Source organism: Pan troglodytes, chromosome 1 (genome assembly GCF_028858775.2).
Source record: "Pan troglodytes isolate AG18354 chromosome 1, NHGRI_mPanTro3-v2.0_pri, whole genome shotgun sequence".
NCBI lineage: Eukaryota > Metazoa > Chordata > Mammalia > Primates > Hominidae > Pan > Pan troglodytes.
The window spans coordinates 107,413,226-107,439,067 of NC_072398.2; the positions used below are offsets into that span (position 1 = coordinate 107,413,226).

Sequence of the window (25,842 nt, forward strand, 5' to 3'; positions counted from 1 at the left end):
TCTTCATCTTTCAGAGTCTCCTTATGTTTATTGTATAGAAAATGTCCAGGGTTTTAGTTCTACTTACTGGTAGGAATAGGGAAAAGCATGCCTATTCCATCTTCCCAGAAATGAAAGTCACTCTGCCAGCCTTTTCGTTTTTGTTAGAAACAAGGGCTCACTCTGTCACCCAGGCTGCAGTGCACTGCATCATTGCTCACTGCACCCTCCAACTCCTGAGCTCAAGCAACAGCAATGCCCTTGCCCCAGCCTCCCGAGTAGGTAAGAATACAGGTGCGTACCACCACAGCTGGCTAATTTTTTTTTGGAGATGGGGTCTTGCTATATTGCCCAGGCTGGTCTCAAAGTCCTGGCCTCAAACAATCTCCCTCCCTCAACTTCCCAAAGTGCTGGGATTACAGGCATGAGCCATCATGCCTGGCCTCAGCTTTTTAATGTAAGTTCTTACTTCACCTTCACTTTTTGAAACATATTTTCACTGGGTAAATAATTCCAGGTTGCAGGGGGTTTTTTTCTTTCAGTACTTAAAAGATGTTGCTCCACTGTGTTCTAGCTTATAATTGTTTTGATGATAAATCTGCTATCACCCTTATCTTTCTTCCTTTGTACATAACTAGTTGTTTCTCCTCTGGCTGCTTTTACAATTTTTCTAACAGGTTTTGAGAGATTTTATTATGATTTGCCTTCATTTAGTTGTTTTATTTTCTTATTTCTTGTGCTTGGGGTTAATTGAGCTACTTAGATCTGTGGCTTTATAGGTTCCATCAAATTTCGGGAAATTTGGGTCACTATTTCTACTAATATTTGTTCTATTCCTCTCCTACCTCTTTTGGGTATTCCAGTTGTCTTGGTCCATTTCTGCTTCTATAACAAAATATCACAGCCTATGCAATTTTGAAATAATAGAAATTTATTTTGTGCAGTTCTGGAGGCTGGGAAGCCCTAGATCAAGGCACTGGCACTGGTGTCTAGTGAGAGTGGCTCTTCACTTTCAAGATGGTGGCTTGTTGCTGTGTTCTTACATGGTAGAAGGCAGAGGGCAAAAAAGGCCAAAACTCTGTGTGAAGCCTCTTTTATAAATGCCTTAATCCCATTCACATGGGAGGACCCCTCAAGACCTAATCTCTTCCTAAAAGGCCCCAATTAATACCATCACAATGGAGATTAAGTTTCACCATGAATTTTGGAGGGGACACACATAGTACCAATTATTATGCCACTTGAAGTTTTTCCACAATTCACTGATGTGTTGTTCATTTTTAAGCCCTTTTTCAGTTTTATTTTGTGTAGTTTCTATTCTTACGTCTTTCAAGTATAATCTTTCTTTGCAATGTCTAATCTAATGTTCAGCCTATCCAGTTTACTTTTCTTCTCATGATTTGTAGTTTTAATCTATAAAGTTCAATTTGGGTCTTTCAGACATGTGATAAAACACACTTACATATTTATATATATATAAACATGTTTGCTTTTTTCTCCAGCTTTTGAACTTATAAACTTATTATTGTTTCAACTGTCTGCTATTTCTACCCTCATGTAACAGTTCTGAGTCAATTTCAATTGATGGATTTTTTTTTCTCATAATGGTTTGATTTTTCTATTTTTTTGAGTGCCTCAGTTTTTTTCCAATGTCGGATATGATAAACTTTTTCTTGTTTGGTGCTGAACATTTTTGTTTTCCTATAAATATTCTTGAGCTTTGTTCTAGGATGCAGGTAAGTTACTTGGAAACAACTTGATCCTATGGCTCTTGATTTAAGATATTAGATCAGACCATAAACATGTATTCATTTCCTATCACTGCTGTTGACAAATTTCAACAAACTTAGTGACTTAAAACAACACAAATTTATTGTCTTACACTTCTGTATTTCCACATCCAAATGGGTCAGTAACGCAATGACAAAAAACCAAATACCACATGTTCTCACTCATAGGTGGGAAGTGAACAATGAGAACACATGGACACAGGAAGGGGAACATCACACTCTGGGGACTGTTGTGGGGTGGGGGGAGGGGGGAGGGATAGCATTAGGAGATATACCTAATGCTAAATGACGAGTTAATGGGTGCAGCACACCAACATGGCACATGTATACATATGTAACAAACCTGCACGTTGTGCACATGTACCCTAAGACTTAAAGTATGATGATAATAAAATTAAAAAAAAAAAGACTACTGAACTAAAATAAAGCCATTGTGTTTCTTCCTGGAGGCTCTGAGAGAGAATCCATTTCCTTGCTCCTAAGGCTACCACATTCCTGGGTTTATAGTTCTCTTTTCTCATCTTCAAAAGCCAGCAACAGCAAGTCAAGTTCTTTTCATGTCCTATCACTCTGACTTCCCTCTTGCACTTATTAGATTGGGCCTAACTAAATAATCCAGGGTAATATTTGCATCTCAAGGTCAGCTGATTAGCAAACTTGATTCCATCTGCAATCTTAGTTTCCCTTCAGCATGTAACCTGGGCAACTAAAGGGCTCACCTCATTTGTTTCCCATATTTTAGGGATCCAGTGCTTGGTATTTAATGTCATTTGACCCCATCAAACACCCTGTGTCTGGGCAAAGGTCAGTCCTAACTCCACGTGCAGAGTAAGCAAATGGGCCCAGGGGATAAAATGGCTAGTAATCTCAGTTCACCTTGGATAGTTCCGCTTTTCCTCCTGAACTTTAGTTCATCTAGTGCTGGTTACTATCACAATGTTCAGCTCCATCTAAAAATAAAATGCCATGCCTTGGCTCAAAATCCCCTCTGAGCTCAGACTGGCTCTTCATCTGGTAGATTTCCGGACTGTCATATTCCTTTATGTCATCCCTAGGTATTCTAACTCTAGATTCATCACTCTACCAGATGACCAACAGAACACAGCTGTGCTAATTGGGAGAGACAAAGAAACACCATCTTCAGGTTGGCACAAATATTTCCAAACATCTATAATATTCTCAGCCTATCCTCTAACCCCCAGAAATATTTTCCAAGATCCTGTTGAATCCAACACCCATTCCACTACCCAATCGCTATATCTAACTTGTAAGTGATCCACAACTATTGTAATCAATAACAGAGATTTCCCCCCCACCCCTCAAAAAAAATAAGTTAGAGTTGTAGGTTATAGTTTAGAGTATCAGCTGGTCTGAAGTCAGAGTCCACCCCTCAACACCATCCAGGTATACAGGTCTGTAGTAATCTCCATAACTCTTTCAGGTGTTCGATATCCTTACCTGATGTTCTCATCATAAGTTGTCACTAGCAAGAGGGCTTTGGAAGATGTAGTAAGTGGAAATTAGCTCAGGAGTCGTTGAGAAGTCTGTGAAACCCTACTTTGTGTTTAAAATATCGCCCGGCATACAGACCTTAAACCTTCTAACTTCTGACACAGAACTCTGCCTTTCTACTTAGGAAGTTCTTGAGAGACAGGAGCCTCCTTCAGAACACAGCTAAGTGCTGAGAGAATGCTAACTGCCAGGAGAGAACAGAGTGGTTCATCTTCAGTCAATGTACGTGCCCTGGAGCCAAGAAATGGGTTACAGAAAGGGACGTGGTACTCCAGACCTGCATATGTGATTCTGGATGAACAATGACCACAGAGGACAGAGGAGTAGGGAGAGGAAGACTCATGATGTACCCAAATCACCTGTGTCGTGGTTAATTGTCAAGACAGGGGAGAAGGGGGTCTTTGGAAGAGATACTACAAAAGACTCCAAGCCAAACGAGCCAGAAATAAATGCTTTAGAAAGCACATCAGTGCAAGTTTGGGCCCCGATGAAATTCTGGTGCCATTTTGTTTTCAGTGACTGGGGTACATGATGTTTAGGAGACCATTCTTCCAGAGGCTGAGTTCATACCATATCCCACTTTTTACCTCTAGCCTGGAGGCAATCTCTGGACTTGCTATTGAGGTTTGAGGTGAACTGTTCTAGTTGATTTCTGTCACAGGTCTTCCTTTCATGTCCTGCTGTCTTGCATTTCCACTCCCTCAGTAACTCCCCTATTCTTCTCACACTCCACGTTGTCAGTCCCTTTTCTTTCTTAGTTCAACTCAGTTGACTCTTTAGAGCACCAAAAATACAACAGCTTGGTTGTTTTAGGAAAAAAAGTCCAGAGGCCAGCTATGTAGAAACCTTGTGAAATGATGGAATGGAAAACAGAAATTATATTTTAATCATGTCCCTGAACAAGGCCATCTCAGGTGAATGATCTGCTGTCAGAATAAAGTATATAATGTTTTCATATATACTGAAGCATATAATCTGACAGAGAAAGAGAAGTAGGAAGGGTCCAGGATAGCAGTCCTCAATCCTAGATGTCTATTAGCATTATCTGGGGGAACTTAAAAAATACAGATGCCTGGACCCCATACCAGAGATTTCCATTTAACTAGGGTGGAAATGGATTGACCACCAATGTTTATAGAGTCTCCACAGGTGTCATGAATGTGCAGCCAGGGATGAGAATCATTGGTCTAAGAGCTCAGCTAATCCAGTACAGGATGATAGCTAAATGTGCAGCCAGCAGAGAAAATGCTGAAAATCAAATCATGAAGTCTGCATTCCTATAATGTTGGCATAGCCTGAAACAAAAAGAAGAGAAAAAGTAGAAGGACATCATTTGTGTCCCCTACCCCATGACTTCTTTCAAATGTGTTGTCTTGCAGTTTACATTCTTTAGGCCCTGAGACACCAAGGCAAACAGACCTTGATAATATAATCAGTCATCAATCAATAACTCAGATATTATTGCTGTATAATACTTTTATTAAAGTTTTATGGAAAAAACCCACATTTCTGTATGTATCATATCATATAATTTCCAGGTGTGTCAGAGTCCAGTGACAAATTACGTTTGAAGAACAGCTTTAAAATCCACTCTTGTCTGCCACTCCTTTATGAAATATTGAAAAGCAGCTCTGTACCTCAGCATTAAAGGTTACAAAAAGCACCATTAAAAAGAGGACTCACATATTTAATTCCCTTCAAAGTAGTCTTATCTCTCCTTTCTGACAGACACAGAGCTGCACTCATTCGAAATGCTGCCGTGTAATACCAACCAACATGCTCCAATGTACCAAAATTCAAACAAGTCTCATTTATGAGACCCGTGTAGTGATTAGGACTAACCAACAACAGTGAGCTTTGGCTGTCCTAAAACCACAAGCTGGGTTAGGTAAGTGTTTTGTAGAGGGGAACAGAAAAGAAGTAAGCATCAATACCTAATATATGACTTAATGTAGGTATCCCTTGACCATTTAACCTGACACCTACAAAATCCATAGTGTTTAGTATTTCACACCAATCTTACTGCAAAAGTGCTGTGCTACATACAATCAATTCAAGTTAACTCCAACTAATATTGGAACTAATAAAAAATTAATTTGTAACAAAGCTTATTCACTTCAAAGCACAACTGAGAAAAGCAAATCCAGACAAAGCCCAAACTAGAATCCTAGAGGGATTCCATTGCTAAGAATTGGACTCTACAAGTAATAGACTTGAGTTTTTCTCTTTTTTCCCTTCTTTCTTATAATTTAAATTTGGCTTTTTACTCTAAAAGTTTGGGTTCATTGCAGAAATCACAGTCCTTCCATATCCAATTGTGATTGGCACTTAAGGAGAGACAAATGCTTAGATCCAAAGAGTTTTGAAAGACCCTAATGGCTACCCCTCCCAGGTCCTGCATTCCATGGGTAACTGGAGTCAGCAGCCCCTGGTAGAAGACAGCAAGAACTGGGCTTTAAGGGTGAATCACAATAATGCAGGAATACACTGTACATCTGCTATTAAGCCCATGCCCCAAATCACTAGAACGTGAGAATGTAGAAATCTCTGAGAACACAATGTATTTCAAACACACACAAACATAGACTATTGCATATCATTTTTAGTTGAGGTCAAAATTATTAAAGCCCTATTTCCCCAATTAAAAGCAAGGAGTTCTATTAGTATGTCTTCTTCATTTATATCCCAGATTAATATAAACCCAGTCTAGAGGTATCACTTCTTTCCAAACTTAACTTCATTTCAGCAGCATACATGGAATATTGACACTTTTCAAAGTTTTTATCCCAGACCCATTAGATCTACAAGATACTAGAAAGAATTGGAGCAAAGTGAGTGGGCCTGGGTTTGTAGGATCCTCACAAACTTCTCTTGGATTCTTCTTTTACAAAGTTTCTCTACCATATAAACATACATTTTAAAAGCCAACACTATTGAGGTTAGGTATGCCCTTCAGGGGTGTTGCCTAGAATGGTTAAATCCCATTCAGCTTAAAGGAGGCTAATAATCATGGTGTGGAATTTCTCCATACCAGCAGCATGGCTAACGTATGTGTTTTAGGTAATGTCTGACACTCTGGTAAAGTCTGCCTGACACATGAGCTTAAAGCAGAATGGAAAGGAAAGAGGAGAGAATTGGAACAAGATGCAAAGAGAAGATGGTTATACACTGCTAATTCTGCACAGTGAGATCCAAGGACACCACCATGTGGTGTCTGATCTAATTTCTTTTTAAAAGAGATCATTTTCAGTTCTAAGTTACTCAACCCTTTATTCTATTATTACTTCTCAGCTCAGTCACTCTTCTCTTCCCCACAATTCCAAAACTATGTTGAAGTTCTTTAAAGGTCGGCCCTCCTGAAGAACTATTTTCTTATTCTGCCTACTTTGACTCTGTAAAATTCCCAAAGGCAAAATAAAGGCTAAAAAAATTTTTTTTGCCATTACTCATTTTCAAAATCTGTCAAACTCTCCTCAGCATTAAATTAATTATCCCTTTAACTAATCAATATACAAGGATAAATGAGTAGTACTTTGGGTTACTTCCTTCTCTTCCTCCCTCTCTTCCAAATAGACTGAGATAAGGCTTCTCAGAACCATGGGATGTATCAGCAGTATAGAAAAGGGACAGTGCTGAATGAGTCAGCACCCAGTGCCTCCTACCCATTCCCTTCTATACCAGCTGGTAGGCTCCCATTTCACATCTGGGCTGAGAGTTACCTCAGAACTTGGGAAACTGACACTCTCTGCACATTTCCAGAGAGAAAGATCTGAAGATCACTAGCATCAAAACCTACTGTCACAGGGGGCTGACGCATTTCACAAAAGCCTCAGGCCTGACAGAAATCGAAGAGATCTCTTTTCCTGCCCCACTCTACTGAAACACCTGTGTGGAGTAAAAATTTTCATACATGAACACATACATATTACATTTCAATACTGTTGACAAGAAATATGAATATAACAAACTTCATGTAATAACCAAGATTTTGAATCTTCCTAAGTGGCCCACTTATTTAATGAGTATTGGATAAAAACAAAATTCTAGTACAACTGAAGGCTGTAAATCCTGAGAGTTGGTTATAATAGGATCTGGCCTGGATTTTTAAATGGCACACCATTCAAAAAGTGGTTGGGAACATAAAAGGTTCTCCACAAAAGCCTTTTGCTGCAGAAGGTGGCCTTGGATGGCTAAAGTAGTATTTACTCTTAGCAATTAACCACCAAAGCATTTAGTTATTTGCATCCCAGCAAAACAACAATCCCACACTTTACTCCATCACACCTGGAATCCAAGAGGTCTACAAGTCCAAAGACAACTGTGTTATCAGCTTTGCATGGGAAAGACAGGAGGTAGCTAAACTGACCTGTAGGTGCCCTTTCAGTGTGGCTAGGCTCATCTGAGCAGTCAGGGAGTCTCTCATTCATCAACAGTTTAGCCTCCTTTAGTGTTGATTATTTGACTTATCTGTAAAATGGAAGAGCCCCAGCTACTTGGGAAAAAATGTTTTATCTCTGAACCCCAAAAGTGGATTGAATACTTTTCAGTCCACAAATGGAATTCAGTGACCCCACTTAATCATCAAACACCTTTAAAAAGAAGAGGCAGGAGAACAAAATGATTTTGTTAACATTTGGTGCAAAGAATGATACTTTTCATGGTTGGGAATACTAGGAATACTTTCTTGCTTCTTGGCCTAACAAATCTTTAAAATGAGGAACCCCTTTAGGTGCATCAAATGAGTTAAATGAACTTGAGCAGTTTATCTAGAGCAGTGTTTAGTGTAGTGATGTGTACAGGGTTGGCCATATTAATCTAAGAATGTGGAAGGCTAGACTAGAGAAGAAAATCTCTTTGAAGAAGCATTTATCAAAAGCCTGAAATTCTCCAGTGCGGTCTCTTAAGACCAATGAAAAGGCATTTTTTAATTAAAAAAAAAATGCAGGCACATGAAAATACTCCCGGGTTCCACTCCTGCCTTCAGAACTGTTTGCTGAGAAAGAAAAGACAGAAGCAGGGCCAGGCAAAGTGGGAAAACTTTCGGGAATTTGCCAATACAGCCTGAGCCTTGGCACCAAACTAAAACAAAAATGTAGGTGTTCTGCATTCTGCCTTTCTTATAATGCTGAAACATATTTTCTTTAGAAGTTAAAACAAACACGACAAAGTGGCCTGGGCCTGTGCTGGGCTAAAAAGGAGACCTTCTGATAGCCCTAGTGTCTGGGGTGGGTCAGGTGCCACAAAACTTTTCAAAGTCACTTACCCAATAAGTTTTGTGTTAGAGAGGGGTCAGGTATGGGATCTGAAGGAGGCTATTAAAGGAAGAATGTGAAATGAGAGGAATAAGGGTTCTTGTGGGGCATCTGGTATCATATAAACAACACAGATTGTGCCACATACTCTGGGAATATAGAGAACCCATGCAAGAAAAACTGCCCTTGCAATGAGGCAGTTCTTAAGTAGGGCAGCGGCCTAGCACAAGCCCATTTCTTGGAGAGCCAAGGTAGCAGTGATAGAATCTCCACCCAACAAGGATCCTAAGAGTTTGCTGTTCTTTCATTTTAGGAAAAATCTTCCTATATAGTTATTCCTGCAGCGCCCCCAAACAGGTCTTGGTGAAAACCCACAGGCAGAAACAATACTTCTAGCTGGGGCTAGGAGGCTTCCATTTACCTTCTTCTCATAAGTATATTTTTTTTTCTTAAAATAAATTCCGTGAACTCATAAAGCTCTCATCTGCAATCAAATGCAAAAGCAGAGCATCCTACTCAGAGGCTCTGAAACACACATATCAGCCTCAAAGCAAATCAGCCTTCCAGTCTCAGGTAAGACTGGTTCAGTCCAGAAATGCAAGGGAGATGCTTCTCCTGAATCCTTAGAGGCAAGAAGGGATCCCTTCAAATGGGCTTGTATAGCAGAGTAGTAACATACTTCTTCTTGTAGCGATGGGTTGCGCTAAGGACCATCACACTGTCCTGCAAGGAAAAGAAACATACGCAGCTAATTCATTACTTCAGACAGTAGGTAGCTCTTCCCAGTCATCAGTCCTTCACAGTCACTCACTTTTAACAGAGATAGTTTGATATAAGAGAAGGAGGTCAAATAAGTTTTAGTTCCAATTCTGACTCCTATCATCATTCTACTTGTGGCCTTGGGTAATCTACTTAGTGTGTCCAAGTCTTTTTATCTCATCATTACAAAAGATAACACCTACCATTAAGGTTGCTCTGATGATTACATGAGAATATCTGACACAGTTTCTGACACATAAAAGGGCTGAAGAAATAATAGTCTCCTACCTTGCTCCCTTCCCTACTTTAAATTCTAATGTTGGGCCTAAAACTAGCAAGAAAAAAAAAAAAGAACAAAATATTCTGGCATCCATTTCTAGAAGAAAGTCTTAAAGACAATGAGGAAAAAAAGAAACAATTCTTCTGAAAAACTATTTCCAAGTCCCAAAGCAGGTCTAATTTCCATTTAAAACCAGGGATGACTTCCAAAAGATCTCTCTGATTTAGAGGGAACCTAGGAATCCCTCTCTATCCTTGAACAAAGTAGATGTCAAAATCCTCTTCAGAAAGACACCCAATCCAATGGATCAATTCCAAACCGCCTAAACAATATGAGAGAATCAGGAATGGGTCAGAACCAAGCTAAGCCACAATAATCAAACACCTTCACCTGAGTCAGAACCAGTAAGAAGAGAGCAAGAGGTACCATTTCCCAGGCTGTGTTGCAGACTACAGATGTACCACAGGAGGAGATGGCAAGCCTAGGCAAATTAAATGACATCCAAGGAGCAGTTACAGGAGGCAAAATCCATCAGATCCCAAAGAACCCAAGCAAATCCGATTAAGAACAAGTGTATCCTTCTACCTTCCCCGGTACTGTATTATCCACCGTGAATGCTTCTCGGGTTAACACTCCAGAGTCATGCTGACACAAAGCCTAAATACGACAGAAGCAAGGCAGGTAAACAATTCACTTTTACACTTCCACAGGTTTTGTGGAAATGAGGAATACCTGAGAAAAACCTACTTGGAAAGACCTGGCATAATGATAATATAGGAAAGAATATGAAGTCAGCATAGGAGGACTGGACCTCAGCAGTCCTGTCTCTGGTACTTACTGGCAATTTGACCTTCTCTGAGCCTTAGTTTCTTTATCTATAAAACAGGGGTTAAAAATACTTACAACGTTATTATAAAAATTAAATTCAATAATATATTTTTAAGTGTTATATTGTACCACATAGTTTGTTAGCTATATCAGTGATTTCCCGAATCCAGCTATATATCCAAGTAAAAGCAGCTTAAAAAAATTATAGGGCCCATCCTAGATGCACTTATTCAGAATCTCTAGGAATGGAGCTGCTGAATCTGTATTTTTACAATCTTCTCCAGGAGACTCTAATGATAATCAGCCTGGTTTGATAACTGCAGAGCTATATAACTTTATTCCAATAGCCAAACCACAAAGACATAACAAGACAGAACAGAATGGCTATTTCCAACCCAGACTCTAAAGCAGCAGAAAAACCAAGGAGGACTCTAGAGTTGACGGGACAGGGCAAATCTGGTCACATCTCTCCTTTAACTAGTGTATAGGAGAGATGCAAGCACCTGAGTATATATGAATGAGGCACCTGAAAGTAGCTCAATTCCACCTTCAAAAAATGAAAGCCTTAATATCACATTCAAGCATTCTTTGAACTGGAAGCTAAACCTGCTTTTTCTGCAGAAGAAATCCTATGCTATGAACACAAACTTAAGTAAACAGCTAGTGTAAAGATTCTAGTCACCCAAAAAATAATTGGGCAGCAAAAAAGTCCTATCAGAGGGCAATTCAGCCAGCCAGAACACAGAGACTGAGATTTTAAAACAAACAACCTAGTAGTTAAAAAAAAGAGAGTTCTTCTATAATTTGATCATTACTGCCAGCTTCAGCTTCAATGAAATAGCAGAGAAAGTAACCACTGAGAACGTATGTTACCCTTGACCTCTCATTCCAGGGAGCTCTGTGAAGAGCCAGGGCCACCACTTACCTTAATGGACAATGCATAGAGATGGTTCAGCATAACATGGTTGGGCTCAGGGAGTAAGGCTGGGTCACACTAAGAGAAAGAGAAAAAAATTACTAAATGAAATTAATGCACAGACAAACCAAACAGCTTACTCTTCCTCAGAGCTCTTTGAGAAATTTAAACTAGAATGCACTATCTCTTTTCAATAATGCACCCACTCTAGTATGTATCAATAATACAATCCTATTACAGAAAATTAGAAAAATTATCAGTCCAGGGCAGAAATCTCATGCCTCAGCATCTACTAATCTTCCTTAAGAGAGCTAAAACAAAAATCTTGCCCACAACACACAAGGAAGAGTTGTGTTACAAGGCAAAAACAATCATAGTAGGAATCAAGTAGATTGAATAGAGACATGAATTACATACAAAAAAGCTTTCATAGTTCTTTTGTACACCCCCAAATGATAACTACTCCTTTATGTTGTGCTCAAAAGAAGTCCATAGCTCTGATCCTGATTTTATTAGGATGAGGAGACAACTATGAATTTTTATATCAGTACCTGAAAAAGCTGTGACTCACCACTGGAAAAAGGAAATCTGTAATGTTATTGGTATGTGTATGACTTATAATCTCAACACACCTCTGTAATAATCCTAACCTCTAGGATTACTGAACTTTGGTCCAAATGGTCCTAGACACCCCCAGATGCCCCAGTAATACTCAGGATACTCACAGAAATATTAGTGTCTTTGTTAAGAATAACTTGAAGCAGATGAGGAGGAAGGATGGGTGGGGATTTGAATCTTTCCTCAGATCGAAACGTATACATTTCTTGACCATAAGGCCCTGGGGGTGAGCTGGAAAGGTCTGAAAGATATTTGTACAAATATGAGAAAGAGTTGGAGAATTAGCAAGAATGCACGGAAAAAGCTATCAATACATGGCAGCTAACATTAAATATGGTAGAAGTCCTGGATCACAAACTTGTGACCTGTGGGATCTACAGCTGTAAGGTAACCAGAGGAAAAATCTGAGTCCCCTGGACATAAACCATGAAGCTCCTCAACATAGCAACATGATTTGGGAGACAGACAAAGATATAAAGACTCAAAGACCCAGGCTCAGGGAAGAGCTACTACATGTATCAGCTGTAGGACCTTGGAAGAATCCCTCCACAATGGTCAGTTTCTTTATAAAATAAAAATAATCTTTGCCCTATTTCATGATGTTTTTAAGGAAATCAAATTAGATAATGGATGTAAAGATGCCTTGTAACTTTCAAACAATGGGAAAAGATTAGATTTTTTCTTTTTTCCAGCCAAACAACAAGGTTATAAACTCCTAAGACTACCAATACAACAATGATTGCAACAGTAAGGACAAAATGTATGTAACTGTCATTAGGGAAATGCAAATCAAAACCACAATAAGCTACCATTTCATACTCACTAGGACAGCTAAAATCAAACAGACAGACAATAAGAAGTGTCAACAAAGGAATGGAGAAATTGGAACACTCACACTATTCCCACTGCTAGAGGGAATGTAAAGTAGTCCAGCCACTTTGGAAAACAGTTTGGCAGTTCCTCAAATAGTTAAACATAAAGTTACCACATGACCCAGCATTATACACTGGGTATATACCCAAAAGAAATGAAAACATATGTCTACACAAAAACTTGTACACCAGTGTTCATAATAGCATTATTTATAATAGCCAAAAAGTGGAAACAATCAAGATGTCTATCAACTACTGAATGGATAAACAAACAGTATGTCCACACAATGGGCTCTTATTCAGCCATAAAAAAGAGCGAAGTACTGATACATGGTTACAACATGGATGAACCCTGACAACATTATGCTAAGTGAAAGAAGCCAGTCACAAAATACCACATATTGTAGGATTCCACTGATATGAAATGTCCAGAACAGGCAAATCCTTAAGACAGCAAGACTTGTGGTTGCCAGGGACGGAGGGGAGGAGGGAATGGGATGTGACTGCTAATGGGTACAGGGTTTATTCTGCGGGTGATAAAAATGCTCTGGAATTAGATAGTTGTGATAATCACATAACTCTGAATATACTAAAAATTACTGAGTTGTACAATTTAAGAGTTAATTTTATGATGTATAAATTACATCTCAAAAAAATGAAAAAAGTATGCAGACAAGAATAGAATATACAAAAATGAAGAGAAATATATTATAATATATTTTATTTAAATGTTATTGTTTCTTTTTTGAGAGAGGGTCTTGCTCTGTGTCACCGAGTCTGGAGTGCAGTGGCTTGATCACGGCTCACTACAGCCTTGACCTCCTGGGCTCAAGTGATCCTCCCACCTCAGCCTTCAGAGTAGTTGGTACTAAAGGCACATGCTACCATGCCCAGCTAATTTTTTGATTTTTTTTGTAGAGACAGGGTCTCACTATGTTGCCCAGGCTGGTCTCAAACTCCTGGACTCAAGTGATCCTCCCACTTCGGCCTCCCAAAGTGCTAGGATTACAGGTGTGAGCCACCAAATTCATTGTAAGAACTAAGTTCCAGTGTTCTGTCGCACAGTAGAGTGAATATAGGTAACAATAATGTAACAAAATAAAATAGCTAGAAGAAAGGATTTTGAATGTTATCACCACGAAGAAACGACAAATGTTTGAGATGAATATGCTAATTGCCCTGACTCGATCATTACACATATAAAATGTATTGAAACATCACATTGTATCTCATAAATATGTACAATTGTTATGCGTCAATTAAAAATAAAAAATACATATAAGGCAAAAGAAAAAAGCAGAAGTAATACTCTGATATTAAATAATATCTTTAAAACATATGGAACTTGAAACTTTACAAAGTATTATGCTTTGTTATTTCGTCACATGATCCACAAAATACCCTTGGGAAGTGCACAGAATAGTTTTTATTGCCTTTTCACCAGAAAAAAATAAATACAAATTGGTTATTTGCCTAAAGTTACATACATGGATAGACAGTAAATGAGTGCAGACTAAAATCCATTATCTGTAGATTCCTAGTAAAAAATGGATTATAAGCGTTACCTCAATAGATTGGGAAATTAGGAGAAAGGGAAATATCAAAAGTATGCAAGTCTTCTCTCTATATAATTATGATACATGTCTATTTATTGGTTACTTTGCCAGAATTATATAATGCAAAAATTAGTCACAAGTATCCTCATAATCTAATTCAGCATTTTAAAACCCTTTTAAATTACTGTCCCACCAGTCAAAAATAATGCCCAATTTAACCTTCTGAGCTTATATGATGAAAACAACATTTTCAAAAGTTTCCTCAACAGATGATTACACTGTTAATAATAGTCTCGCTCTGTCGCCCAGGCTGGAGTGCAGTGGCGAGATCTCAGCTCACTGCAAGCTCCGCCTCCCGGGTTCACGTCATTCTCCTGCCTCAGCCTCCCGAGTAGCTGGGACTACAGGCGCCCGCCACCACACCCAGCTAATTTTTTGTATTTTTTAGTAGAGATGAGGTTTCACCGTGTTAGCCAGGATGGTCTTGATCTCCTGACCTCGTCATCCACCCGCCTCGGCCTCCCAAAGTGCTGGGATTACAGGCGTGAGCCACCACGCCCGGTGGTTTTTTCTTTTCTTTTCTTTTTTTTGAGACGAAATCTCACTTTGTCGCCCAGGCTGGAGTACAGTGGCGTGATCTCAGCTCACTGCAACCTCCGTCTCCCAGGTTCAAGTGATTCTCCTGCCTCAACCTCCTGAGTAGCTGGGACTAGAGGCCTGTATCACCACACCTGGCTAATTTTTGTATTTTTAGTAGGGACAGGGCTTCACCATAGTAGCCATATTGGTCTTGAGCTCCCGACCTCGGGTGATCCACCCGCCTCGGCCTCCCAAAGTGCTGGGATTACAGGCCTGAGCCACTGTGCCCAGCCAATAATTTCTTTTAAAAACAGCAAAGCCACCTTTCTCCCCTGAAATTCAAATATGTTCCACTTAAGGTATTGTGCCTCCTCAGCTGAGAATCACTGAAAGTTTAAGTCCCTGGTTTTACTGTGAAGAAACTCAGAACAAAAAAGGTTGAGAGATTTGTTCATGATGGCAAAACTAGTTAGTAGCAGAGGCAGGCTTTGAACTCACAGGAGAGAAGTGTGCTCACTGGGAATACTGTGCACAATTCTTTAGATAGTTCTTATTGTAAAGTAACAAAATGGTAACTACAAGTGTGGTTAGCAAAATATTCTCTGATACTATAGCAATTGTAAGCAGAGATGAAGGCCTTGGATCAAATAATATTAGAGGAAATAAAAGTGTAAAGATATTTTCCGCTACCAAAGACTTTTTTTTTTTTTAACCAAAAACTTACAAAATTTCAATTACCTACAACAGAATTGTCAGGGGGCAGGGGGGTGGTTGTCTTGTTTTTGAGGCAGTATCTCACTCTGTTGCCCAGGCTGGAGTGAGGAGGCTCAAACATGCTTCACAGCAGCCTCGACCTCCTGGGCTCAAGCAATCCTCACGCCTCAGCCTCTCAAATTGTTGGGACCACAGGCATGTGCCATTACGCTCGGCTAATTTTTAAAAATTTTTTGTAGAGATGGGTCTTGCCATATTGCCCAGGCTGTTGGTTTTTTTAACCATTTTTTTCCCCACATTTTTTGGACCTCATAAAATCATGAAACTGCTAACTGAGGTCTCAAATTGGCAGGATTAAGATGGGGCATACCAAACAAACTACACACATGTATCGCCTCTGCTGGGTAATATCATCAAAGGTCAGTGGAAAACTTGAAATATTACTAGAAACAGCTTTTCAAACTATAGGCTGTAGCCCATTAGTGGTTATAAAAGATAACATGGAAAATAGAGTGTATCCCATGTAATAAGGTAAACGTTGTATCATGAGACTTGTGTTACAATGTGTGTGTTTGTGTTTGCTGCAAATAAGAGACCTAAATGTTTACAGGAGAAATATCTCTGTCTCTCTCTCTCCTCCCCCCAACCCCCTGCTCTCTCTCTCCCTCTATATGTATATACACACATAAACAACTTTTAGGAAGGAACTACAAGAAAGACACAGCAAGAGAGAGTAAATAATACAAAATTACCTCTACAAGATGTCTCAGAACTTTCCATAGAATCTAACTTTAAAGCATCGAACACCTCAAAATCAGATTTCTTGACATGGATCAAATTGTTAATTGTGCCAAGCTGACTGGTAACCACAGGCTGAAACAGTGAATAGAAAAAATTATTGAATCTCTCTTTCAAATCCATCTCTTCCATCCAACCTTCCTCTTTTACTAAAATTTACACGATTGTTCTCAGCACCTCCACGTTTTATCAAGAGAGAAATCCTCCAGTGTAGGGGAGCAGCTGCCCATCAGTCTTGACAGAAATGACAGCTAAAATGAGACTGCTAAGTCAATGGTTACCCTTGGAGATCAAGGCCTTACCTCTGATGGATCATGAACCCACTGTCCATCCACAAAGAACTTGTATTGGTGCTCTCCCTCAGGGAGGTCCAGGATGGCAACAAAGTCATTATGGCTACAGAAGAAAAAAGAAAGGCAAACAGGCCAAGTTCCTTTTAGAAGACTGAATCTAAAAAACAAGTGGCAATCATAGTATCATATGAATAATTTCCCAGATTCCTAAGCCATTGTATCCCCTGGTGTAAAAAACAACGTATAAACCCATTCTCCTTTTCTGTATCATCTTGGACATGTATTTACCAGCTCCTCCCTACAACGTTAGTTCTTAACCAATATCTGGAAAAGAATAATAAAAACATTAATCCCCTCAAATGGTTCACCTTAGTATAACTTACTTTGCTTCAGTAGAACAAGTTCCTCACCAGTGCAAATAAGATAGGTAGGTTTAGGATACAGAAGTGCCTCAAGGTACTCTTTCCCTGTTTTGGTGAACCTTTTCTGGAAAATGAACTACCATACAAAGGGCCATTCTGACAACCAGTTAAATCACTCATTATTGCTTTGGAAGCAACAAATAACATGACTACCTAGAACTTCAAAATGTGTTTTGCTTTAGTGCAGAAGTCAGAGCAACAAGACTCAGACAGTTACAAAAGACTTCCCACAAGCATAGACAGGACTTGTATGATATAGTCCTAAAGAATGTAGCCATAAAGCTATTATGAATCCCTCTGAGGCAATGAAATTCTAAAGGGTAAAACATCTCTGACTATGAGGTTAAAAAAAAATCCCACAGATATACTAAGTGGCCGCAGAAAAGGGCATGTTCTACAGACAGTCCTTAGTAGGTGGAGAAAAGTCCAGCTGGGTCTCTCTTCTGAGAAAAGAAATCAGGTCTCTATTCCTGGACCCTTAGATTCAACCAAGACACTTGTCACCTCTTAATCAGTGGAATCTTGGTGCTCCAATTGTTGAAGGACCCAGAGATGAAGACCTCCTTGCCTCCTTCAGACCAGCGGATAACAGTGGGCCGGGCCTGCTGTGTGGGCTTTACGGAGTCCTCCAAATCCTGCTGCCATGATACAAACTCTTTGTCCCCAGGGAGCTGTAAGAAGGAGTAGGTCATCCCTAGAATAAACTGTGACCCAAGAATTCTAAAAAGGTCACTCTCCTCCCTAGGGTAGAGAAGGGTGCTAGGCTTTGGCTAAGGATATAAACCCCAAAATTAGCAACTAAATCAGAGTTTGAACAAATTATAGAAAAAGAACTCATCTAGGACCAAAAATGGTCAAATGGCCTACGCTCAAGCACTGCCTAAATCATAGCCTGACTTTTGAGTCTACCTGTGTCACTTACCCTTCCAGAGCCTTAGACTCTCACTTCAATAAAAAAGAAAAAAATAACTCCCTACCACTAGTTTAACTCATAGGCAGGCAATTATGATATGCTTCTGAGTCTTTCTTCAGAGGAAAAAAAAATGAAAACAAAGTATGGTTCTGTAAAAGATAATTAAGTCAGCCATATATTTTTATAGGCAAATATGAATAGCTCTCAATTACCAGTTGTAATGGAAGTCAGAGATATCAAAATTCATAAGTAATTCATAAACTGTATTTCAGCTAACAAGTTACAAAAAGAAGAAACATTAAAAATTCAAAAACCAGATCACTGATTTCTTAAAACTTGAGAAATGGCTATGAAATCTTACTTATTCCCCTATCCCAGGCTTATACTAATTATTTCAGGAGTAGGAATAAAAATTCTAGAACCTCAAGAAGCAAGAGACCAAAAATACAATTTCCTTTATCAAAAGTAGCTCTCTTATCAAATGAGGTTTATGGGATTGTAAAAACAGTAACTCCTGTTTCTTTTCATTACTATCCTTTGGACCAAGAGTTGGCAGACAGCCAGTAAGCCAGATGCTTTTATCAAGTGTTATTTGAAAACAGCTCTGCCCATTTGTTTACCTATTATTTTACTGATTGATTGATTGAGAAAGGACCTTGCTCTGTCACCCAGGCTGGAATGCAGTGAGTGGTGTAATCATAGCTCACTGCAGCCTCGAACTCCTGGGCTCAAGCCATCTTCCCACCTCAGCTTCCAGAGAAGCTGAGACTAGAGGTGTGAACCAACATACCTGCCTTGCTTACCTATATTGTCTATAGCTGCTTACAGGCTACAGTGGCAGAATTGCGTAGCTATAACAGAGGCTGTATGGTCTACAAAGTCTAAACTATTTACTATCTGGCCCTTTACAGAAAGATTGCTGACCCCTATTTTAGACTGGTTTAAGTGACTTTGGTAAATAAGACTGTATAGTATTAAGCCTAAATATTACTAAATTGAATAATGTGGGTTTTTTTTTAAAAAAAGGACTAGCTTATTCATTTGGGCTTTCTTTTCAAAATGGTTGACATAGTTTCCCTCCATACATTCTCTTGATATTCCTCAAAACTACAGTATAGCATATCAGTAGCAGGATAATCCAAAGTAAATAGAGAAAGAGAATTGAAAGGACTTTCACATAAGGAATTGACTTAAGAGAAAACTACATATTCTCAGAACAATGCACTCTTGACTAACTGGCTGCGTTAGAATTACAAGAATTTGACATATGCCTAAGAATAACCCTCAGATTCGGAGGTAAGATCTGGGAACCTATTTTTAAAAAGCTTTCTAGATAACACTGTGATTATGTTAAAATAAAGGAAAAAAAGCTTCCCAGATATACCGTGATTATGTTAAAATAACAAAGAAAAAACCCTCATCTTTAGAGGTACATCCTAAAATGTTACAGATAAAATAATACTTGATATAATATCTGGGAATTTGCTTCAAAATAACTAGTGGGAGAATAGTGGACTGGGGTATAGATGTTATATGTTCATTCAAGATCTGATCATTGTTCAAACTGGGTGGCATATATATAGATGTCATTATACTGTTTCCCCCTACTTTGAAAATGTTTCAAATTTTCCAAAAAGTATTTAAAGAAATCTGAGGTGATTCTAATGTGCAAACAGGATTGAGAACCACTGAACTAGTCCACTGAAAAAGGTAGGCATTCAAAGCAAAGTAGGCCCCCCTGCCACTGTTTCTGTCAGTTACTTTTATGACAGGATTTTCAGTTTAGAATATGAAAGCTACAAACTATTAATATGCCTAGCTTTGGAGGAAAGCCCTTCCACTTATGACATGACATTTCTTAGTAGGAATGAATGCGACTGACTAGCAGAAAGATTGTTTACTCCAAGTTACTCAGCAAAACTACCAGGAAAAGAGGCAAAACGACAATCAGAACTACAGTTTGATGTTTAAGTAAAATGTTGAGTTTAGAGGTAAAGAGGGTACATTGAGAACTATAAAATTTTAGACTTAAATGAGACCTTAGGAATTATCTGATTTTCAGACAATCTGAAAATTATATGAATAATTTTCTTAATTCACAAATGCCAAGACTGAGGTGAGAGATAAGAATAATACAAAATAGGCCCCAATTCAGACAGAGCAACCTGGCTTTTAATCAGGACACCAATTACTGCAGTCACAGTTCGACAAATACACTGTATTTAAATCCTGAGTCATCAACATAGGAAAAGGGTAAAAATATAATGAGGCGGATCACCTTTCGAAAGCTTTGAAGAAGTAAATTCAGATGGCTTGTAGATAGCCCAAATAAGAATGGAGAATTGGAGAATAAACCCCAATAAGTGCTCCTTTTAATCACTCTCACTTCTCTGTGATTATGGTTTTTTTTTTTTTTTTTTTTTTTTTTTTTTTTGAGAGTCTTTCACCCAGGCTGGAGTGCAGTGGTTTGATCTAAACTCACTGCAACCACCGCCTCCCGGGTTCAAGCGATTCTCCTGCCTCAGCCTCCCGAGTAGCTGGGACTACAGGCATGCACCAGCATGCCCGGCTACTTTTTCTGTATTTTTAGTAGAGACGGGGTTTCACCATGTTGGTCAGGCTGGTCTTGAACACCTGACCTCAAATGATCCAACCGCCTCGGCCTCCCAAAGTGCTGGGATTACAGGCGTGAGCCTCTGCGCCAGGCTGTGATGATGTTATCAATTGAGATCCAAAGAAATAAATCATGGAATCCAAATTCCATGTGCTACCAATATGGCAAACAATACTCTATTCACTCTCTAAAGCCCCAGTTCCCTGGGAAGTGATGAAATGATAGGAAACATCAAACACACCCGAATCTCCTCAAGCCCTCCATTTTTCTATCTCATCCAGTCAGTCTACCTGGAGGAATTACTTGTATTTCATGCTGACAGCTCTGAAAGCCATTAGAAACATTAGAATGGTAATCGCTGCTATCAGCTCCATCTGTCCTTTCTTACAGAGTGAAAACAAGTTGATCTCTTCCTGAAAGTCCTTGGAATTGAGAGCAAGGACTTCAGGGCAGCTGTGGGTTGTTTTTATAGCCACGCAACATTTTGAAGTACTACTGAGGAGTAAACAAGTCGTGGAATCATTGGCTCTTCCACCTACGGAGCAGCAGCGGGGCGTGAAAGAGGCACAGCCTCAGCCACCACAACTATAAAGTATGGGACAAAAATTAAGCAGTCAACTAAATGATGTCCTTAATTGATTCCCAAGACTAGGAGAAAGTATTCAATAAGCAAGTAGTTGCTGCTTACAGCCGTGCCAAAAGGGAAGAGGATCACAACTGTAGAGCTGCTAGAAGAGCAAAAATGATACTGATACATAGAAATTTTCAGAAAAAGAATTTCATTTAGCCACCTCAGGGCAAAGGTGAGAAACTACCACCTATGGTCAGCAACTCGTGCAACCTACCCTCTGAAGTTGTCCACCAGGGATTACAAACTACAAATTCAGCAACGCTATGGAAGAGAGCCATTCGTGCTCGGAGGATCGGGGATGGGGGATGTCTATTGTCCCCATCCTAAAAATGTGGCCAACAGATTAGTCAGAACACCAGGAAAGCAAGAACTCCGCCTCTTTATCCTATTTTGAGGCGGCACTGCAAGAGGTATTATCATCCAACACCTCTGTCCCCGAAAAATCCCTTTAATTCAAAAAACCATAGCCCGGTTCGGCGCGGTAGAAAAGAACTAAGAAAGGGAAGAGGAGCCCAGAAATCAACCCGCTGCAGTACTGACACCAACTGCGGGCGTGGGACGCTTACCTTGGAGTCAGGGAGGCTGAACACGTTGGGGTCGTCCGTACTCCCCACCATGATCTTGTGCTCCTTCCCCGGGGCATGGCCGCCTGCGCCCTCGGAGCGTGCAGCCTTGGCGCCGTGGCGCTCCCCGGACACCCGGTCGCTGGTGGTGTTTCCCATGGCTGCAGCTCGTCGGGGACCACCTACCGCGGGGAACGACACCGGGCTGGGAACACCTCAGCCGCCGCGTCAGGGGCGCCCCCCGGCCCCGCCCCTGCGCCTCGGGACAGGGCAAGGGATTCCCCGCCCCAGGGAAGCCGAGCCCTGGAGCCCTCTCCCTCCTGGCCTGCGGGAACGCCTGCAAATACCCCGGTGCCCTCACTGGCCCTAGCTCAGGAAACCCGCTATCGGGACCTCCCCCGCATCCCCGCGCTCACTGCCAGGGGCGCCCCCACTCCAGTCACCTCGGGCGATGCGCTCCCTCCTCCAAGGGCCACTGATGTGATGGCTGTTCTGCAGATCAGGCCACCAATAAAGTTATTGAAATTGAAGCCGCACCCCTCGCTGGCGACCAGCGATTCCTCCTAAAATGGCTACAAGGCCGGCGGCGCGGAGTCCGCCCAGTGCGCGTTCCCTGCGGCCTGCAGCCTCGGCGCCCGGGACCCGCCGGCCTCTCTAGCCGCCGCCGCCGCCGCCTCGATGGTGGCGCACGCAGCCTCCAGCGCCAGGAGGGGGCGCCAGGCAGGGCCTGTCCCGCCTGGGGAGACTGCGCCCGGGATAATAGGAGCGCTTGGCCTCTGAGACTACCCGGCAGAAGGGACGTCCCCAAATGACACTCGGAGGCCGCCTCCCTGGGCTCCGGTGCTCGGTGCCGGGAGGAGCGGCACGGCTTTCTACCCCGCCTCAGGTGCGCCAGCACGTTTTCTGGGCAGCATCTGTGTGTTAGGCGACCGGAGAGGTGGGTTCCTTATAGGGAATAAGAAAACTGAAACTGACTTCCAACTGCAGGCAGAAGGAAGCAGTGGTCATTGCTGGAGGTTAAAACTGTTCTGACCGGGCGCAGTGGCTCACGCCTGTAATCCCAGCACTTTGGGAGGCTGAGGCGAGCAGATCACGAAGTCAGGAGATCAAGACCATCCTGGCCAACAAGGTGAAACCCCGGCTCTACTAAAAATACAAAAATTAGCTGGGCGTGGTGGCGCGCGCCGGAAGTCCCAGCTACTTGGGAGGATGAGGCAGAAGAATCGCTTGAACCCGGGAGGCGGAGGTTGCGGTGAGCCGAGATCGCGCCATTGCACTCCAGCCTGGCGACTCAGCGATACTCCGTCCCCCTCCCCCCGCCCCAAGAAAAATCTGTTCTGTGGGGAGCGACAAGGAAGGAGCTTTCAGCCCGACGGGGGTCGCAGGGAAGAATTCAAGATGGCGTGTTTAGGAGCTCTAGCTCCTTGACAAATTAGTAAAATGTTCGTCTTAGGAGAAGAACGAAAAGGCTCTCCTAGGCTAAGAAACAGCATACACAGTGAGAAACCTCAGAAGAAATAAAATTCAAGGAAGATAGCAACAACGAAAACATCAGAAGGAACACTAAAGGTATAAAAAGGGCAAAGACAGCCCTAGGGTTGGGAGGGATCCAGGTTTTTTATGAAAATTAGTGGAATCCCTAAGGTACTTACCTTTGTATTATAAGTATTTGCATGTCTCCTTCTAGAAACGTTTATCACTCTGTGTTACACAGACCAGCAGTGTTGGCGTCACCTGGGAGCCTGTTAGAAATGCAGAATCAGGCCCCATCCCCAGGGTTCTGAATCTGCATTTTAACAAGATCACATTAACGTGTGTGAGAAGCAATGCTTTGACAGCTGGCAGAGAGTAGATCCAGATTTGATACCTTTTCATATTCTGCATGTACCTTATACAGAGTAGGCTTTTGCATTTGCGGAATGAAGGATACAGGAATACTGTTTACTGTAATCCATTTCTAACCAGATATGCCACTTAGGCTTAAACACGGCCAATGATGGGGAACCCCAAGTTACATAGGCCACCCTTTCTGAGTGAGCAGCTCTATTTGCTGAAACGTTCATTTTTATATTATGAAGTTGACATCCCACTTAGGTACAACAAATTCACTACTCCCCCATTCTTTGCTCTGCCCCTTATAAACTCATTCTTTGGCTCATAAACCAAAGACAGTTTACAGGAAGAAAAAAAAAAGGTACGATTTTACTGCAACTTCTTGCTCACCCCTCCAAAATCTTTACTGTCTGAGTACATGCTTTTTGGTTATCCCTACTTTTCTCCCTCCACCCCTCAATTCCTTACCATAGGACACTGAAGCAAGGCCCTTGAAGATACATAATACATTAAACCTTGACTTGTGTAGTATTCAGTTTTCTGACCCCAAGGTGGTTTCACCATGCCAAATAATATGTCCTTGGTATGTATTTCCTTGCAGTAGTCAAATCAGCTTAGCAGAAACAAACTAAGTACGTTAACCAATGGAAAACTGACGGAGAGAAATAAACTGTTTTTGCACGCTAAATGGAAATGACTTTTGAATTATCTGCTTTGGAAGATTATCCATGACACTGTTCTGCCCTGCTCTGCTCTAACAACATTTGTAAGTCACTCAACAGTTAATAATAAAAGTCAGTTTTGAATATTGCATGTTTTAGACACAGAACAAATGTAATGTGACACTGTAGGAAGAATGAATTCTCCTTAGTCCCAAATTCCTTCTTTTTTTCTTAGATTCGGGAATAAGTAGGTAAAGATACAAGATTCTCTTAACCAGTATCAGTATAATTGTTCCCTTTAGATTTATTGCTGTCACCCCAATGCTCTTCTTTCTTTCTAGAGGAAAGGAAAAGAAGGAGGTAATAGGAAAAGTAATGGGTTGTCCTGATGTTACTGTGTCTAGGATGTCATTGCCACTGGTCTCCTCAGATCAATCATTCTGCCTAATAAACAGAAAAATAACATGGGCAGCCTCACATGCAAGCCTTTACACACACTGCTAAAGAGACCTCGCTTCCTCTGAGAAGTGAGGATGTGAGAATGAGGGATTGATTTTACAGAACTGGATGACAGGTTAAATTGGGCATCTGGAGGTTTATATTCCCATCTCCACTCACCAAGTTTCATCCTCCATTTATGACCAAGGATAGGTATAACATCTGATCTTGATGGTTACTGTTTCAAAAAACAATCTGATCTTTTTTATAAAGTTAAACATTTACTTAATCATGCAGCATACTAATTCCCACTCCTGGGTATTTATCCAAGTGACATAAAAACAAGTTCACACAAAACCTGTAAACACATATATGTCTTTATTCATATAATAGAAAAAACACAAACCCTAAAATGGAAAAAACATAATGTCCTTCACCTGGTGATATGGTTTGGTTCTGTGTCCCCACCCAAATCTCATCTCAAATTGTAATACCCACGTGTTGAAGGAAGGACCTATATTATACTTCACGTGTCAAGGGAGGGAAGTGATTGGATGATGGGGGCGGTTTCCCCCATGCTGTTCTTGTGATAGTGCATGAATTCTCACCAGAGATGATGGTTTTAAAAGTGTTTGGCAGTTCTTCCTTCATTCACACACACTCACTGTCTCTCCCCTGTGCCACATAAGATGAACTTGCTTCCCCTTCTACCATAACTGTAAGTTTCTGAAGTCCTCCCCAGCCATGCAGAACTATAAGTAAATTAAACCTCTTTTCTTTATAAATTACCTAGTCTCAGGTATGTCTTTATAGCAGTGTGAAAATAGGCTAATACATCTGGTGAATCAATAATTAAAATGTAGCATAGCTATAAATGGAATACTACTCAGTAATAAAAGAATAACTCAATACATACAATAATATTGATGAATCTCAAATGCATTATGGGAAGTAAAAGAAGCCAGGCTCCTCTTATGTGACATTCTGGAAAAAGGAAGACTATACGGTCAGAAAACAGAT

The 25,842-nt window shown here is 40.7% G+C and overlaps 2 protein-coding genes across 3 annotated transcripts in view; one reads left to right on the plus strand and one right to left on the minus strand.

Annotated features, from left to right (window-relative positions):
- Positions 1–4,739: 4,739 nt before the first annotated feature.
- Positions 4,740–22,470, minus strand: PRKAB2 (protein kinase AMP-activated non-catalytic subunit beta 2). 2 transcript variants are annotated; one of them, XM_513749.9, is made up of 8 exons: positions 22,333–22,470; positions 21,893–22,071; positions 17,673–17,839; positions 16,756–16,849; positions 16,408–16,528; positions 12,042–12,175; positions 11,326–11,394; positions 4,740–9,256 (listed from the first exon to the last, which is right to left on the minus strand). In XM_513749.9, the coding sequence occupies exons 2-8, from the start codon at positions 22,046–22,048 to the stop codon at positions 9,179–9,181; spliced, it is 819 nt and encodes a 272-aa protein (XP_513749.2). In that variant the 5' UTR covers positions 22,049–22,071; positions 22,333–22,470; the 3' UTR covers positions 4,740–9,178. The 2 variants fall into 2 exon arrangements, 1 of the variants encoding a protein (XP_513749.2); XR_010158905.1 differs by lacking the exon at positions 4,740–9,256 and adding an exon at positions 9,267–10,053 and having other exon boundaries at positions 10,158–11,394.
- A 174-nt stretch (positions 22,471–22,644) lies between these two features.
- The window catches only part of CHD1L (chromodomain helicase DNA binding protein 1 like), a 125,578-nt gene continuing 122,380 nt past the window's right edge, over positions 22,645–25,842 (plus strand). The window contains exons 1-2 of the mRNA XM_009427628.5: positions 22,645–23,458; positions 24,324–24,488. The gene's annotated coding sequence lies outside the window, so the exon portion shown is untranslated. The remainder of the gene's footprint in view (positions 23,459–24,323; positions 24,489–25,842) is intronic.